This window comes from Brassica napus, unplaced genomic scaffold, assembly GCF_020379485.1.
Source record: "Brassica napus cultivar Da-Ae unplaced genomic scaffold, Da-Ae ScsIHWf_1167;HRSCAF=1664, whole genome shotgun sequence".
Taxonomy (NCBI): Eukaryota; Viridiplantae; Streptophyta; class Magnoliopsida; order Brassicales; family Brassicaceae; genus Brassica; species Brassica napus.
In genome coordinates, this window is record NW_026014589.1 from 31224 (window position 1) to 50287 (window position 19064).

General features: G+C 35.3%; 5 protein-coding genes and 1 long non-coding RNA gene across 6 annotated transcripts; 3 read left to right on the forward strand and 3 right to left on the reverse strand.

Moving 5' to 3' along the window:
* Positions 1–1204: 1204 nt before the first annotated feature.
* LOC125596264 (20 kDa chaperonin, chloroplastic-like) lies at positions 1205–2238 on the forward strand (the record flags this gene model as incomplete). Its single annotated transcript, XM_048771452.1, has 3 exons — positions 1205–1603; positions 1784–1953; positions 2161–2238. Coding segments are annotated over exons 2-3 (243 nt in total), but the record flags the coding sequence as incomplete, so codon positions are not given.
* A 19-nt stretch (positions 2239–2257) lies between these two features.
* LOC125596268 lies at positions 2258–2675 on the forward strand. Its single transcript, XR_007330988.1, has 2 exons — positions 2258–2393; positions 2482–2675. It is a non-coding gene; the product is annotated as an uncharacterized LOC125596268 (long non-coding RNA).
* A 4099-nt stretch (positions 2676–6774) lies between these two features.
* On the forward strand, positions 6775–8214 carry LOC125596273 (putative F-box/kelch-repeat protein At4g39600). The gene has a single exon (XM_048771457.1). The coding sequence runs from the start codon at positions 6882–6884 to the stop codon at positions 8013–8015; it is 1134 nt and encodes a 377-aa protein (XP_048627414.1). The 5' UTR covers positions 6775–6881; the 3' UTR covers positions 8016–8214.
* Positions 8215–8374: 160 nt separating this feature from the next.
* LOC106426590 (UDP-glycosyltransferase 71C2-like) lies at positions 8375–9973 on the reverse strand. The gene has a single exon (XM_013867307.3). The coding sequence runs from the start codon at positions 9886–9888 to the stop codon at positions 8428–8430; it is 1461 nt and encodes a 486-aa protein (XP_013722761.2). The 5' UTR covers positions 9889–9973; the 3' UTR covers positions 8375–8427.
* Positions 9974–12343: 2370 nt separating this feature from the next.
* On the reverse strand, positions 12344–14010 carry LOC125596270 (UDP-glycosyltransferase 71D1-like). Its single transcript, XM_048771455.1, has one exon. The coding sequence runs from the start codon at positions 13852–13854 to the stop codon at positions 12460–12462; it is 1395 nt and encodes a 464-aa protein (XP_048627412.1). The 5' UTR covers positions 13855–14010; the 3' UTR covers positions 12344–12459.
* A 479-nt stretch (positions 14011–14489) lies between these two features.
* On the reverse strand, positions 14490–15279 carry LOC125596266 (pleckstrin homology domain-containing protein 1-like). Its single transcript, XM_048771454.1, has one exon. The coding sequence runs from the start codon at positions 15102–15104 to the stop codon at positions 14667–14669; it is 438 nt and encodes a 145-aa protein (XP_048627411.1). The 5' UTR covers positions 15105–15279; the 3' UTR covers positions 14490–14666.
* Positions 15280–19064: the final 3785 nt, after the last annotated feature.

The window sequence follows — 19064 nt, forward strand, 5'->3', positions numbered from 1 at the left end:
ATTTAATGATTTCAACTTGCACAAGTAATCCATATTTGAAAGGTAAGTTATTAAAAACAAACAACCTAATTAGTAGGGGTGAGCACTTTAACCGATATCCAAAGTGGCACCCGAATCCGATCCGAAAAACACGAACTGAAATCTGAACCGAAGTAGCAAAATACCCGAACAGGTATTGAATAAGGAGAGATTGAATACCCGAATCCAAACGGATAATACCCGAACCCGAATGGATATCCGAAGATAACCGAACATATGTATAATTAATCTTATATTTCTAGTTTACATCTCTCATTTTATATAAAATATTTATATTGATACTACACATACTTTAAGTTCATATGATATACATACAATTACGAAAAAAATGATTTGCTACTCACTTAAAATGCATGTCAAGTTTTTATTGAAAAAATTAATAAAAAGTTACATCCGAAATTTAAAAAAAATAACTAAACTAATGTCTTTTTAGTTTTAAAATGTTATGTCCAAATCTATTAACTATTTAATCTATTAAAAATAAAAAATTAGTTAACTGAAAGTTTTAAATGTCTTTTTAGTTTTAAAATGTTATGTCCAAATCTATTAACTATTCAATCTATTAAAAATAAAAAATTAGTTAACTGAAAGTTTTATTTTTAAATATGAGAAACTTGAGAAATGATAATTTTAGTTTTTTTTTTCAAAATCTAAATATCCGAACCAGATCTGAAATACCCGAACCCTACCCGAAAACAGAAATACCCGAACGGGTTCTACACCTCTATACCGAAATACCCAAAAATCCGAAATACCCGATCCGAACCCGAACGGATACCCAAGGCTAAACTAAATCGATAATTACTATCCCCTAGCTATATATGAGCTTAACGAAATCGACAATAGTTTTGGGTTTGTCTACATAAGCGATTGATTTAAATAAATAAAAAAAAAAAAAATTCAAAAAAAACCAGCCAATAGAATTATAACGTTTTTCCTAAGAAGCTCTATATGAGTGTCAACTCAGCAGAAATCACTAAAGTGACTTTTCTTTTAATGTATAGGGGGATAATTTATTTTTTATTTTTTTTAAATGGATAATAAGGCTAATGAGTGGCTAAAGACGAATTGCTCCTTGGTAAACTAGAATATTTACACAGCCCAATCTAAAGATCCGACCACCCAAACCCAATCACCAAAACCGACCCATCTAAAGCTAAAATGACCGCGTTTCGTTCCAACTTAACCCATTGAAGCCCTCCGACAAGAACAACTGAGAACGTATTTGTCACTTTCTATTCCCTCTAACCAATTTTTTTCCAGAGAAAGTTTTTCTATAACGCTTTCTCTTCTTCAATTTGTGAATAAAAAAATTGGAACTTTCGATTCGTTTTTTCTTCTGTTCTTTCACTGACCGACAAGATATCAGCCGGGACGTGGAGAGCCGCTGAATCCTAATTATCAGTCGTACCAGCAGAACCATCAGCAGCAACAACGGCAAAAGTGGTCACATCGCGCTGAAAACGATAATGAGTCAAGAAGACGACGTCGACGTCACTCCTTTAAGCCACTGTCAAACTGACTGGCTTGGGGCCTGGGGGGAATCCTTTCTCTTATCCTCAAGGTATGAATCTCTTCTCGTTACTGTCTACCCTCTCTCTTCACTATCGGTTCACAGCGAGAATTGAACATAAAAGGTCTTATCTTTGGGCGGAGAAACCAATAGTGACTGGTTTTTGCAGAAAATTGGTCAATTTTGGGTCGAATCTAACAATTGTAAGTTTTATGTGTGTTTGACTGATAGCAGAAATGGCGACAAAACAACTTATAGTATCACCAGTTACTGTGTCAGCCAAGAGCTTAGCCTCGCTCAGAGTTTCGAGTGCCAAGTTTGGAACTTTGAAACCAGGCACCCTTAAGCAGAGCCAGTTCTGTTCTTTGGTTGTCAAAGCTGCTTCTGTCGTTGCTCCTAAGGTACGTACTACTTGCTCATTTGATTGAACATGTGAAAAAACTTATCTGAATGTTTGGATTTGCTGTTTCTATAGCTCTGGCCACATGAAAAAAAAAACATAGCTTTAGGTTATTTTTACAAGCTTGGTTTGTAAAGATATTTGGATGCGTTCCTTCTCCCTTAGTTATGAATTATAAGTTTTTGATTGTTTCTTGTGTTATTTACAGTACACTTCAATTAAGCCATTGGGAGATAGAATTTTAGTGAAGATCAAGGAGGCAGAGGAGAAGACAATGGGAGGTATCTTACTCCATCTACAGGTAGGAGGCAGAGGAGAAGACAATGGGAGGTATCTTACTTCCATCTACAGGTCAATCGAAACCTTAAGGAGGTTAAGTCATTGTTGTGGCTGAAAGGGGAATTATTGGGAAAAACAAAGTTGATATCACTGTCCCTATAAGTAAACCTCACAATCCCCTTCAAGCCGCTGCTCTTTCTTCGTTTGCTTCGGTTTCATGCTAATATTGGCCTTTCTTCTTATGGTGTAGACTGGAGCACAAATCATTTACTCCACAGGTACGCTGGAACTGAGGTGGAGTTCAACGATGTGAAACATCTCATTCTTAAGGAAGATGATATTGGCCTTTCTTAGTTTTTTATCTTTTATTTATGTATTTATGATGTTATTTAAATATTTTGGATGTTTCAAATTTGGTAGGATAATGCTTTTGAATTTTTAAAACTTGGTGTGTTGCATGGATTTACTAGGTCTGCTATGCCCAAAAATGAGTTAGTCAGATAACTGGATATATTAGGTTTACTATGCCTAAAACCCACTATAAAATGAAATACCAAAAATGATTAACACATGTAAAACACTAAAATATATAATATTAAAATAAGGGAATTTTTTTAAAAGAACAAACAAATTTCACATGTAAAACGTGCAGCCGTCATAAATAGATTTAATATTATATTTAACATTTAGTAATTCATAGTAATCTTCAAGGAGATAGTAATACTACTTTACACATAGTAATACTTTGACCATTTTTACGTTTATCTAGTTAAACCATGACAAAAGAGAAATTTTTGTAGTAAAACCAATGATTTTACACTATGATTATTGGTAAAGAAAACATTTGCATCAAAAATTAGCCAGAAATACGTATTTTGTTATATTCTCCTTACTATAGTCTAACAATTCACCTACTAACAATGAAAGTTAAGGAAGTTTTTTTTTAGAAAATGATAAGTTTTCTTAAACTATTGAAAATAATCACCAAAAATAGTTTTAAATATACATATTTACTATATACGTAGTCTATTAACATAAATATATGGGTTCTATATACTAAACATACGTACTACTTGCAATATATACGGTAGTCCGAGTAACACATAATAAAACCAATAATCTTTGTAATCCGACGTACACATAATAAAACTAGTAATCCTAATAGTCTGAATTACACATAATCCTCTTTGTTTATATCATTGTTGAACTCCACATGTGGAACACTTTGCTCATGATTAACTTGCAGTAGATAACCAAAAATGTCTTCATCATTTCAGATATATGATGACGTATTGGAATACAAATACCATTGGAAAGTAACTAAGCTTCGCTTCCATCTTAGATTCATCTACCTTTAACTTTCTGCAAATACGCTCAACCAAAGCAGAGTATGTGACCTCTTCCACTGATTTCTTTAATACAATCGTTTGAATTTCATCTTCTCCTTCACCATCTCTCGATATCCATTTTATTTCAGCCTTATCCTTCATATAATATTTCTCGTATTCAAAACAAATGATTGTGCAAGGCGGTTTTTGCATTTTTCCTGAAATAAAATAGAATATCATTAGAATTATCATTATTAAGATGCTTAGAATTAATTCTCACCCGTATAATATTCTCTTACTAATGCTAATTTAATTCAGTACAATACATAGTAATACTAGAAATACTAGTAAGAATATAAATACAATAATCCTAGTATTTCCAGTAAAACTATTTTGCCTTAGTAAAAGTAGTTATACTAGTAATACCCAGAACTTATCCTTGTACTAATTAATCCGCTTTAAGGACGATATTGTTAGGATTTTACATTACCCTTGATATATAATTCATCATAAATGAAATTACACACAGAAAATCATCAAAACACACATAAAATATATCCAAAATCTATAAACACAGTTTTCAAAATCTTTTTTAATCTATCATAATTTTGATTGGATCTTTTTTTTTTACACTAGCGGAGATATACACTTGTTTTAATAACATTTCAGCAAAAAAATCATCAAAAACGGACATAAAAATACCCGAAAGCCCTAAACACAGTTTTTTGAAATCGTTTTAAATCTCTCAAATTTTCATCAAATCGTATATTTTAAACACTATCCATGATATACACGACATTTTAATGTTATTTTACAAAAAATAAAATCATCTCAAACGAACAAAAATTACCTGTTTTAGGAGCTTCAAAATCGCCAATGGAGGTTGAAGAGAAGGAGAGAGTACGAGGAAGAAGAAGGTCATGTGGGCCAACTGAGCTCTCATTGGTTGAGGTATTATTGTGGGCCATGTAGGTAGTTGAAAATTGTTGGTTTATTTAATTGAAGAAATAAATGAAGAAAGGCTATTTTGGGAAGTGCAAGGATAAAAGGGTAGAGAGAATAGAGAGGGGACAATAAGAATTCATTTAGGGGGGTATGGGGTATATGGAGTTAATCCCCAACGTGAACGGAGATGAGGAAGAAGGTTCTGATGACTGACCATCAGATTCGGGTTTACGAGCAGACAACGATCTTCGTCGGATCAATTTGGATATTTCTTCTCCAACATCGATTTCTCAGAGAGAAAAAACAAAAACAACTCGGAAGAGGAAGAGGAAGAGAGAGAAGGCAAAAAATTAGCCAATAAAAAAGTTACGCGTACGGGGTTTTTAGTGATTCCAATGGTGTTGGTTTAGGCAGCGGTTCTCTTCTTTTTTCTTTTTTTCCATTTTTTTTTTGGTTTTTTTTCAAGAACTCTCTTTTAAAACCTCTTGATGGAGGTAGTCTAAGAAACCAGAAATAAAATGCTCTTCATATATTTAAACAAGAAAATATTACATCCAAAGGTAATTTTGAGTTTTTATTAACATAATAGAGCAGTTCTCACTACTAAGGTAGTTTTCTTTAATCAAAGCCTACTTTCTGTTACAATCTAACTAAATAAGTGTCTAATACACTAACTAAGTGGATCCCATATATCTTTTTCTACATTTTCTTAGTTAAGAGACAAAACAAAGTGGACCCCCATGTATCTTCTTCTTCATTTCTTGCTTTTGAGTTCATTAATTTTCTTTTTGTTAAATGAATGTTAGTTTTCCAGAACATTTTTCCAGAAAATATGTTCATAATCAATATCTTTATTATCCAACATATCTTTTGAGATATGTCAAGCTATATCTCTAATAGTGGTATAATCATGGTGTATAAAATCTCTCTCTTTCAATGGATACACCTCTGTCTCAAACTCTAAGACGAGATTCAAAACTGTGGCACTGGTTCTGAAGCTCCGAAGGTGTCATCGCTGTGCTCCTTTTTGTCACAGCCACCACTTGTGAGAAGCTTGATAACAACAATGGTCAACTTTGACATTTGATGTTTGTCAGATCTTTTAACTAGTTTTTTTAATATAAAAAGTATTCGAATAAATAATACATCATAAAGAACCACATAATAATGAAAAGAATCTAACAAATGGGATATGAGTTATGTATCATTATTTCGATGTACACATAGATATTATTACTTCTATGTACACATAGACATCATTTACAACTGTGTATACGGATATAGTTACCATTACTTCCATGTACACATAGATATCATTTACAACTGTGTACACGTTTATATTTACAACTGTGTACACGAATATAGTTGATTTGACTCATTACTTCGATGTACACATAGATATCATTTACAACTGTGTACACGAATATAGTTATCATTATTTCGATGCACATATAGATATCATTTACAACTATGTACATGTTTCCATGGGAAAATGAGGAGTTATGTATCATTACTTCGATGTACACATAGATATCATTTACAACTGTGTACACGAATATAGTTACAATAGTGTACAAAATGATATCTTCACAACAGTGTACACATCGATAAAGCCCACAACCACTCTGTCTTTAATGGTGGCAATTTTGTAAATAACATGTCTTCTTCCTTTTAGGTTACAGAAAACTCTACAACTTTCTATTCGAGCCACCATCAATTTTTTTTCACTTAATCATCATTTTCTTTGCTATTTTAACACAAAAACCTTACAAATCTTATTTAGATTAACCAAAAAACAATTAAATTTTTTTTTCAACAAATCGAGTTTTAACTGATTTTAACCAAAAAATTTTTGTCCATGTCCGCCAAATGATTCTTTGATTTCTGGCCACCACCCGCGTTTTCGAACACATGTAAGAGAGTTACGACACAATGACAATGTGGACGATTAGATCTTGTCTCCGGCGAGAGCTTGTCGACTTTTTTGTATGACTCTTCACAAGAGAGAAGGACGAACAACATGGTTTCCTTCTTTTGCCATTAAAAGTCTTTTCATCCTCTTCATTCTCTTTTGTCATTAAAATCATTGTTTTCTAGATTTTTTATTGGAATTTCTCTACCATTAAAAATTATTTTTCTTTTACAGAAAGAAAAAAAAAACAAAATTAAAAACTGTGGGATCCATTTAGTTTCAAGAAAGCACGTAGTAAGCTTGTAGTCGTGAAAATAACTCTTTAAACAAAGCCCAATATGTGGCTATTCTGTCCTCACACGCAAATTCAGCGCGTATAGCTTACGGGCGGCCCAAAGTAGTTGTAGTCTTGCAGTGCAGAGAGAGAGAGAGAGTGGAGCCAAGAAAGACCCTAATCTTTTTGAAATGTCGTTGACAGCCATCGGTTCCGGTGAAGAGCCACCGTCAAAGAAGCTAGCAATAGAACCTACGACCAATCTGCCACTCCCAGATGAGCTAGTATTGGGTTGCTTCGCCCGCGCCTCGAGATTGCACTACCCGATTCTCTCACTCGTCTCCAAGACCTTTCGTTCGCTCACTTCTTCACCGGAGCTTTACCAGACCCGATCTCTACTAAACCGCACCGAGAACTGTCTCTACGTGTGCCTGCAGCTCCCTAATGACCCTTGCCTCCGCTGGTTCACTCTCTGTCGGAAACCCGACAAAGCCCTTAACAACAAGAAAAAGAAGAAGAAGAGTTCAACAAGTGGCAATGTCTTGGGTCAGGTTCGGATTCTCGGTTCTCCTCCTCCAGTGGAATGGTCAAATCTCGTAGCTGTTGGTCATAAGCTCTACGCAGTCAGAGATGGCCCCTGCTCTTCTGACGTCTTCTTTCTCGACTGTCGAACACACACGTGGGTTGAAACTCCGAGCTTGAGGCTTGCTCACACCTTTCCAGAGTGTGATGGGATGATATATTTACCAGGCGGCTCCGAGAGCCCAGATTCTCTCAACTTTGTGCAAGTGTTTGACGTAAAGACACAAACTTGGAAGCCCGTGCCTCCCGAGAAGAAGATATTCAGACTCAGAGATTTACAAGGAAGGGCTTACCAGAACAATGATGTAGCGGCGGCGTCGTCTCGTAGGTGGCTTGTGGTTGCAAGGCTAAAGGATCGTACAGTGTCCGTAGAAGGGTCTGGTACTCTCTGTTTGATAGAGAAAGCATTCTATCGATATGCATCATCCAGTGGGGAGCTACTTTGGTCTAACCGTAGCACCGAATCAGATGTTTGGAGGAAAGTTAAAGGCTTGGAAGGACTGCCTAAGTTTACCCGCTATAGCAATGTTTATCTGGTTGCAAGTGGTGGTAAGTTGGTGGTGTTTTGGGATAAGTATGTCCCTGCACGTGGTGGGTATAAGGAGAAGATGATTTGGTGTGCAGAGATTTCGCTGGAAACGCGCAGCAGTGAAGAGGTTTGGGGAAAGGTAGAGTGGTTCGATGCTGTGCTTACAGTTCCAAAGTCTTACAAGTTCGTGTATTCTATTGCTGCTACCCTTTGAAGGGAATGAATCAGGTTAACTACTCATGAGACAGGTTTGAAGGGAATGAATCAGGTTTTGTTTTGTTATTATGCACTTCTTGAAGTTATGTCATGTTTCTTGTAAATGATTAAGCTTTTTATGTAACTGTGTATTTGATTTCAAACTCTTTAGGCTACTCTTTGATGAATGACTCATGAGACAAGCGGCTTTCAACCAAGATACACATCTACTGTTTGTTTCTCATTTGTTCAATGACCAAGTTGCAGAAGAAAATGTGGTTTAATTAAAGCTTGCGTTCATCTACTGTTTGTATAAAAATAGTTCTAACATATATTGTTATGACTAAAAATTCACTTTATCACTCTTCATCGTAGACTTAATATTATTTATTTATTTCTGCTCAACTTCAACTTTTTTCATCAAGTATATGTTATTCTCTAGACTTGGAACAATCCATAGCAAATATCAACTCGTCGATGAATCTTTCAATCGCAACAAACGAAGATCCACCGTCCATCATAGCCTCTTTTGCTGCTTCCGCAATCTCCTTCAGTTTCCTCCTCGGCACATTTTCACCCTCCATTAAAGATCGGACGGCTCTAGCGATTTCATCAGCTTTCACTATTTCTCCATCTGCCAGCACGTAATCCAAACGCATCTCCAAGGCCAAACCAAGCTCCTTCACCATCGTGAACGCGTTTAACTGCTGTTCCGCGTACATAGGCCACGTGGCGATTGGAACGCCGAAACGCAGACTCTCAAGTATTGAGTTCCAACCGCAGTGAGACAAGAAACCTCCGATTGCTTTATGGGCCAGAATCTCAACTTGTGGAGCCCAACCGCACACAAAGCCCAGATTCGAGACTCGGTTCATGAACCCGTCCGGTAAAATTTCGATCGGGTTCGGGTACTCCTTTGGATCTGTCTGAATCGACCAGAGAAATCTGCATCCAACGATCTCTAGAGCTCGAGCTATCTCCTGAATCTGAGCCGCATCGAGATTCTTCAAGCTTCCGAAGCAGAGGAACACTACCGATGACTCGGGTTGCTCGTCGAGCCACGTCATGACCCGATCTCGCTCCGATGGGTTCAAAATCGGACGGTCGTTGAAGCAGAGAATCGGACCCACTGGGTAAACGGGTGGGTATTCATTTACGGGAATACGATCGAAATAACCGAAGGCGTCAGGCTCGAGACACGTAGAAGAATTTACTAAAATACCCTTAGCTTCATGAAACTTTTCGGCCATGCCAACCCACGCGTCGTAGGATTCGCTCGTGAACAGACCAAGTGGCAAAACCTTGGTCGGAACGGAGGTGACGTATCCAGGAACAGTATTCTCCTCCTCGCCGGAGTTCCTGTCGAATCCGGACTTGACACGTCGGTGTCTCTCCGGGATGTGTTTCGCCAAACTCAAGAAACCGGCGCTGCAAGTGAGGAATACGTAAGAAGGGAGGTGCAGCTCGTTTCCGACATCCATCAAAGGGACACAGAACATGTCGAGGACAAATCCCGCGACACGAACCGTGTCTGAACCATCACGAGAGGAAGACAAGAGAGTCGAGACAGCGTCTCTCACCAGAGGAACCATTCTCTTGACGAATTCAAGAAGGTAAGCTTCGGGAGCTCTTACGAAGAACTCCATCGGTGGAGGGTTTGTGAGCTCGGGCAAGGTGAAGATACGGACTCGAGGCTCTGACTTGGCTAGGGACTGGAGGGAAGCGTCGTTGTTAGACTGAGGGAGGAAAGGTAAACCCCAGTTGAGGATGGTGATGGTGTGGATCCGACGAGGGTCGTGGCTGAGGATAATTTTTACGAGTTCGATGGTGGCGAGAAGGTGTCCGGTGATCGGGAAAGGGATGAAGATAAGCTCTGCTTCTTGCTTCTCCATCGCGATGGCTTCTATAGTTCTATTGGTTTAGAAATAAACGTATGAGTAGATGGTTAAGAATAGTGAGAGTTGGACGTCGTTTAAATTTAAATAAGCATATGATTATACCATGAAATTTTTACATCTACAGACACATTTTGAGTTTCTATTTACACCCAAAGACACTTTTCACATGTGACACACATATAGCATGTGGTTTGTCTCTTATACCCTTAGACTAAGTTAACTATACATTTTCTTATTTTAAACTAAAATAAAGTATGTAAATTATTTATCTTTTTTTCGAGATTCATCTTTCTCTCTCATATCTAGATCTAAACAACTTTTCCAAATACATAAACTTTAATTTTTCTGATTTCATCAATCACACTTTATTCTTTCACTACTTAAAGCTGTGTTTTTTCTTCTTCTTCAAATAATCCATTGAGAAACTCTAAAAGAATCAACTGGAAAGTTATCTTCTTCTTCTTCTTCTTCTTCTTCTTCTTCTTCTATCAATCCATTGAAAAAATATTTTAACTCTGTTCTGGTTTGCTTCGATTTCAAGACAAGTGACATTAATTTCTTCACAATTCATACCATATTTGTCTCGATTATGAATTTTTAACTTGTTTATCCAAGTTTAGATTCCAGAAGATTCTTTTTTGTTTTGTTGATTTTTAATGTCGTTGTAGATTTCAAAACCCAGATCTGTAAAATTTCAATTTTAATTTTGATGGATGGAATGTGGAGACTCGGGAAGAGTACACGGTTGGTGTGTGGATGGGGTTTGTGTAGATGGGTGGTGTGTGGTTAGTTGGCGCGTGGATGGGTTGTGTGTGGACGGTTGATGTGGGGTTGAGTGATATGTGGATGGAGCGTCGTGTTATTGCTCTGTATAGACAAGATCTTCGAGAATTAGTGAGGTGACTTCTAGTGATATCTTATTTGGTGAAGTAGGTGCAGCTGAGCCGTCCACAAATGAACATACTGATGACTATGTCCACATTTTTCATGCCATCCACAAGTTCCATTCAAACGGCAATCTTTACCAAACTTGTAGTTTTTATCTACAAAGAAAATTTCTGATCCACACAACAAACGTCTATACATCATTTGTCTGTCCACATTTGAGTATCCACAATTGTAATTTTTATTAAGGATAAAATAGTCCATAATTTATCTCTGGTCCACAACAAAGTGTGTCACATGTAAAAAGTGTCTCTAGATGTAAAGGAAAGTCAAAAAGTGTCCCTTAGTGTAATCAACTCTTATACCATGATGACACGTGACTTTAAGGTAGCGCCAAATAAGTTAGATAACTACAATATATATATGTGACGTCTGTGTTTTTCTCAAACATTCGAGAATTCTATAGATGTAGAATTCTATGATAATATATATGTGATATGTGTGTGTGTGACTTTCTCAACCATTCGATTGGATTTAGAAAGAGGGTTTAGAATCAAACATTTGGTGAAGCCGGTAAGGATGTGGGCATGTACATATCTCGGGATAGGATGGGATGAGAAAATATCAAAGCCTTACAATATCTAAGGATTTCGAGACTATTTGACTTAGTTTCTGTGGTGAGTTTCTGACTAAAGGTTTTTGTGGATTTGGTTTTCTGATCATACTTAATCAAAGATTATAGGTTACGTCACTACTCTTTGGTTTCGTTTGTAGCAATGGATGAAAAGGATAGATCATCTGTCTTAATTTATTAAATGCATTGCGTGCACATCAAACAGATGGGTGTGGAAAAACCTACTACTTTTTTAATCAATTTTGTTTTATAAAGAAAACTGTTTTAAGTTAAACAAAAACTCTAGTCAAATTTCATCTGTGCACCCATTGTTTTTAGTTTGCCCTCCTAGTTTCATGAATTTATGATTTTTTTTTTTTTGGAACGCAAATATGATTTTGTTTTGTTTTAAAATTTTCATGAGAATGTGCTCCATTATTAACAATGTAGAACTTTGAAAGAAAGAGGCATGTGTTTTTGATGCCATAGCTGATGGGACTTTGATGTATAAAACATACATACAGGCAGGAAACCGGCATATATTCTCTTAACAATTAACAAAAAAATGGTTCATGTAAATAAATTGAATGCAGCGTTAGAGTTACTCAGTCTCACAAGCTTAAAGAGCTGGAAGGTGTAACTCAAGAAAGTGATCCACATGAGAAACCGATGATTGTAGATGAAGGTCGAAGAGTAAAACCAAGGTGGAGACTGTTGAGTACTTGATTTAATATTTTGACTGTTATAAGGAAGAAGCAAATTAAGACTTGACCTAGCTTAGAGAGACAAAAGAGATAAGGTCGAGTCTTTGAAGTTGTAACAAACTTCTTCAGCTTCGGTTGCATTGGTTTATTGTCACAAAGAAACACTAGAGGACAACTAAGGAAACTAACTGATTTGGTACAAAACAAATAGCAAACGTTGTAACTAGAGGCAAAGAAGCTTCATGCATGAGACAACTAATGAATGTTTAAACCTCAACGAAAGGAACAACGTTCAAAAGTAAGCAAATCCATAGGACCATAACATAAACAAGATTACATAGCTTATGGACAAGAAAAAAAGGTCTATGGCTTGACTCCTATCACGTCCTGTATGAATTTCTCAGTAGCCAAATACGAACATCCACCATTCAACGTGGCTCTCCGCACCATCTGAGAGATATCCATCACTCTCTTCCTCACTAAACCATCATCCTTGCTCATCACACAACGAATAGCTGTCTCTATCTCGCTTGCACTCACAAGCTCATCCCTACGTGCCCTGTAATCAAGCTTCAGCTCCACCGCGAGGTTCAGTTCCTTCACCATCAGAAACGCATTGAGCTGTTGCTCTGCATACATCGGCCACGTCACGGTCGGCACACCAAACCATAAACTCTCTACTATAGAGTTCCATCCGCAATGAGAAACAAAACCTCCCACTGCCTCATGGTTCAATATTTCCACCTGAGGAGACCAACGGCATACCATCCCCCGTCCTTTGACACGGCCGAGGAACCCCTCGGGCAAAGAATCATCCTCTGCCCGGAGTGACCAGATGAATCTGTACTGACAAAGCTCAAGTCCATGTGCTATTTCCTTCACTACAGGACCCTTTAACCTCCCCATACTCCCAAAACAAAGGAACACAACTGAATCCTCGGGCTGATCATCAAGCCATTGCATCAGCTCGTCGCGACCCCCAAGGTCCTGATCCGGATGAGGTTGGGCCTTGGGGTTAAATATAGGGCCAACAGCATAAACAGGAGGGTAACTCTTTTCACTACTAAAATGATTCACGGAGAAAGGCTCAATATCAATGGAGCTATTCACTAGTATTCCATTGGTTTTGTTAAACAACATGGCAAGTTTGAGGTAAGCGTCATAACCATCTTCCATAAACAGAGCTGTCGGGAGAACATTGACTGGAACAGGGTTTACAAAGCCAGGAATCGATAGCATTTCTCCAGAATCTCTTACAAAAACCGATGTATCGTTACTATGTCTATCTGCTAGATACTGCAGCATAGCTAGGAACCCGGAACTTGTAGTAAAAAACACATAGAAAGGGAGAGTTACGTCTCTTGCAACTTCAACCATGGGGAGACAGAAAAAATCAGCGACTATTCCCTTGACCTTAACTCCATCTAGTGCAGGAGACGATAAGATGCTCAAGACTATGTTTCTCACGAGAGGGATGTTTCTCTCAGTAAAGTCGTATACGAAGGCTTCCGCGGATTGAGTACTGCCAAGTGTTGGTTTATCTTCTAGCTCAGGGACATCAATGAATCTAACATAGGGCAGAGACGAGGCAATTGAGTTAACATAGGCGTCCAGATGAGACTGACCTTGGAGCTTCATCACGAGGACTGTGATACGGATCCTATCGTCCTGGTCAATGAGACGCCTAGCAAGTTCAAGAAACGGAACGAGATGACCAACGGTTGGTGTTGGGATGAAGATGAGCTCTGTGTTCCTCATCTGTAACAAGAGGTAGCTTTTGTTCTTTCCTCTCCTCGGGCTTTTTTTCTTGTAATGACAAGAACAGCAAACTAATTACGGAAAAAGAGAGTTAAGTTTCATCTTGACATTGTCACACGTGATGATTACTGTTAAGAGTGTTCAAAAATGTTGAGGTGGTCCTCGGCACTTTGGCAGTTTCAAGAGAGAAGATAAACTTTAAAAGATAATGGCCGACATCAGCAACCAACCAAAAGAAATCTATTTTCTTGCGTCTCTCTTTCTTTGTTCTGATAAACTAATCACAGAGCCTGCGGTTTTGAGCCAAACCGAGAATTTCTCAAAATTTCCGGAAATCTAAAGCAAACCAACTTATACAATTATTTCGAATAAACTAACCAAAATTATCTAATTTAGCCGTAAATTTAAAATTTTGGTTCTGCTTGAAGTAATACAATTGGATTTTTGTTTTGGAACACGTGATACAAGTGGAAGTCGATTTGGCAAAAAATATCTGTTTCGAGTCCACTAACCAAAAAATCGAACTATCCAACCCGAATAAACCGAACTAAACCAGATCGGAGAATGAGAATCTGGGAAGCTAGTTCTTGTTGTGCTCCTGTGAACGTTTACCTTCTACTATTGAGTCAACAGAATCGATCAAGAAGATAAATCATAACAAAGAGACATTAGGATCTAGAAGCCATACTTACATCGCGTTGAGGTACAATAATTAAGCAAGAGTGGAAACCCTAAAGGCGAAATAGTAAGACAAAATCAAACATTACATCGAAGATAAAAATTATGAAAAAGCCATAGAGACTGAGCTAAAGTCACGGCCTGTGATCGTAATCAAGGACTTCAGAATCAGTAACCGATCTCGAGTGCTGCACGATGGACCTACCGACAGAGTTGATCCACTCCTCTTTCTCCTTGTCGTTATCCGCCACGAAGAACAAGGTGTAGCTCCCGCTGGAAATCTCGAAGGCGAAAGGCTTGTTCACCACGTCCTCAGCTCCTTTGACTGTCAGACAATCCCCCACGGAGATCACGCCGCGCGGCGTGGATCCGCGTGTTTCGGCGGCGGCTTGGTCCTTGAACCAGAGGAGCTTCCCTCGCTTGAGCACGAACCAGCGTCGGCGCCAGGTCTTTATGTAATCGCCCTGCTTGGTTAGCCAACCGGATCGCTCTGGGTTGGACCAGAACTCGATCCCTTCGTAATCTTCTCGGTTCGGATCTTGACCCGTCGCGATTCGCCATAGATTCTCCATCCTCCTCAGTCTCTCCTTAAATCTCTCTCTCACACACGGCTCGTCTCTCAAGTCTCAACTGCCTTGATCGCTTCCTTTTTTTGTAATTGATTTCCTTTAAAACGCAGCGTATTGGTCACTCTTTCAATGAAGTCGGTCGTGTTCACGCTGCGTATTATCGGGACACGCAATAACTGTTGACAGATTTTCATTACTAATCGCTGCTTATTATTGCCCTCTATTTATTCACGGAAATTGTTATGAATACCACATTCATTATATTCATTTTCATGTTTACATTAATCACTTTTTACTTCTAGGATTACCTAATCTATACATAAAGTTCAGAGTTAAAAGGTATGATAAAATTTTTGGAATGTGAAATTTATGTAGGATTACCTAATCTATACATACTTCTAGGATTACCTTGTGAGCAAATGTGATGTCTCCTTCATCTACTCTTAGGCTCACTCTCTTTAACTTATCGTTCTGACTTCTGAGGTTGACTGAGTTTCAAAATCCCTTGTGCCAATCCAGACTGACTCTTTCAATTTATCTTTAATTATATAAGTATAAACATGAGAGTTACTCTAGCTCATTATCTCCTACCAGTTGATGTGTATTCTTTTAATAGGAGTTATTACCTGATCGTTTAGCACTGTACACATGTTAGTGAACTCTGTTATTCCAGCTGGAGTGATCATTGACAGATTTCCAAGTATAACCTATTTAACTGCATCCAAGTGTGTCAAAACAGAGGCGCAAAACTTTGTACAATGTCTTTTAAGACTTTAGTTATGTGTTTTGTGTATTGTTCAATCAATAAAAGTTATTACCTCTTCAATGGTTCTGTCCTTTTTGCTTCCTCTAAAGGCCTTTGCAGCAGAACAAACTACGACCTGCAATATTTCAATAGAAGCAATGTAATTACAGTCCACTACTAACTTTCAGATACGTCTACTTAGCCATCACCAAATAAACACCAGCATCTGGTCTTTAAGTTTCTTTCTGACTTAATATTTGTTCTCTATAGCTTTTAGAATATGTTTTGAAAATATATGTACCATACTTTAGATCACACTGGAAAACAAAAGCTAAAGATGCATGATGCAAGCATGTTAAGATTTGAGAACCAGAAGTACCAGATATCAATAAGTCTACGGTGATGTAACTTACTTGCTGATGTTGAGGAAGAGCCTGAATGGTGTCAACTACTGGACATTTGAAGGTTTTGGCCAGTGCAGCTACCATATGATCCATCTTGACCTGTAGAGTTATTGATGACAACAATTATGACATAACGTATTCTATGGATCCTTCATATTAACATCGTCAGTAAAGTAGAGTGTGAAAGTACTAACCATTTGATCTTGAGTTTGTGGTTCGGATCTGTGTATCCTTTAACTTCTGTTTCTAAGATTTCAAAGGCACTCCTGAACATCAGATCAGTATGGAAAAAATTGGGGTTGTCAACTTCAGTGTGATAATTTCAAGAGTGGACAATTACAATATATTAAAGATAGTACTCTCATTCTTTTTAAAAGAGTAAGTCACCTGCAGACAGATAGAGCCGTTCTCATGTCTCCTGATGCAGCTGATACTTTCTGGCACAAGGCAAAAATATAGAACATCAATATAGAATGCCAAAATGAAAAAAAAAAGTTGGCCGAACTACACAGGGAGTGAAAAATATCATATATATTCTTACTCTGGCACAAAGCTCTAAGGCTTTTGGTTGAAATGCAACATATGGAAGTTCCTGTTATAAGAGATTTGAAGAATAAGAATTTATGATCAAAATCGATTAGGTATGACTTTTAGATTGATCAAAATTTATTTACATGGTTCTGAATCTGATATTCATTTTTACTTGAGTCTCTTGAATACAAACTACTTTGAAATTTTTTCTTTCTAGTATTGCTTACGAAAAGCATATATTTTTAACCGTGCGGATGTTATTTTCAATTTTATAAGTATATATATTTATTTTAGATCATTAGTGGTATACATTTTTAATTTTAATCATATATTTAAATGTTTGTATAACTATTTCAAATATAATGTCTTATACTTTATATGTTGTAAATAATCAATTGTTTAAAACCTTCACATATATTTTTTGCTTTTTATTATATATTTATCTTATTGTATTTGTATTTAGTTATTAAACAAATTAGTATATGGATGAAAAGACATATTTGAAAATTATTTTTATTTAATTATGTTAAATTTTTACCAACCTTTAAAATTAGATTTCATTTTAGTAATATCTTTATGTTTATTCATTTTACATAATATATTATTGTACATACAAAAATCTAAGATATGTTAATTTTTATACATGTATTGTAGTCTTCCATCATATTATATATATATATTTTTAATATAAATATTTTATATTTATGAAAATAAGATTTATAAATTTATTATTTTAATATAATTTTATCATATGTAATTAAATATATTAATTTTATTTTAACATAATTGATTATGATTATAAAATAGATAGAAGTGTGACATAATATTTTTTAAAAAAATTATAAACAATAACTGTATAAATACTAATGCATAATAATATTTCATTGCTAATTACGAAATTAATGAAAACATTTACATAAGCTTTTTGAAAATTAAAACATTGTTAAGATATTTAAATCAACATAATATTTTTTAATATGATTGATTGTGATTATATAATTGATAAAAATAGGGTAGAATATTTATTTTTCATTTAATAAACGATAATTGAATATATTAATGTATAATAATATTTCAAAACTAATTACGAAATTAATAAAAATATTTACATATAATTTTAGAAAATTAGGATCTTGTTAAAATCTTTTTAACCAGATTTTTAAAAATATTTAATATATATATATAATATTATAAATGAAAAGATATCAAAAGATATTATGATTAAAGTAGTTCAAAGATTATATATATTATTATTAGTCTTATTAGAACATTTAATAAAAAAATTAAAGGTGGTCCAACTTAAAAATCATACATGAAATGAGGTTGTGACTTCTATTTTAATAATATAGATGATTACGATTATAAAATAGATAGAAGTATGACAGAATATTTTAAAAAAAATTTATAAACAATAACTGTATAAATATTAATGCATAATAATATTTCATTGCTAATTACGAAATTAATAAAAACATTTACATAAGCTTTTTGAAAATTAAAACATTGTTAAAATATTTAGATCAACACAATAATGTTTTTTAATATGATTGATTGTGATTATATAATTGATAAAAATATGATAGAATATTTATTTTTTATTCAATAAACGATAACTGAATATATTAATGTATAATAATATTTCAAAACTAATTAAAAAATTAGTAAAAAATATTTACATATAATTTTGGAAAATTAGGATCTTGTCAAAATATTTTTAACCAGATTTTTCAAAATATTTAATATATATATATATATATTATAAATGAAAAGATATCATAAGATATTATGATTAAAGTAGTTCAAAGATTATATATATTATTAGTCTTATTAAAATGCATTTAATAAAAAATTTAAAGGTGGTCCAACTTAAAAATCACACATGAAATAAGGTTGTGAGTCTTGTGACTTCTATTTTAATAGAATAGATTAGATCTCGACCCGCAACCGCGCAGGTTTTTGTTTTCATTTATTTTTATATAAATATTTTGTTTTCAATTCTAAATTTGTATGTGCTATAATATATGTTTCGATCAATTTTTAAAACATAATAAGTTTACGGTATATTTTTTTCATTGAATAGATTGTTTTAAACTTTCACATGTATTTGTATCTTCTTCTATATATATATTTTCGGATTATTATTTCATTATTAAAATTGTAACTATATAAAGATTAGTAAAATATTGTTTTATTATCATATTCAAAGATATTGTAACATTTCACAAATTTAGAAAGTTTTTAAAAATTAATCTTTTCGCTTCATAGATTTATATTATCGAGTAA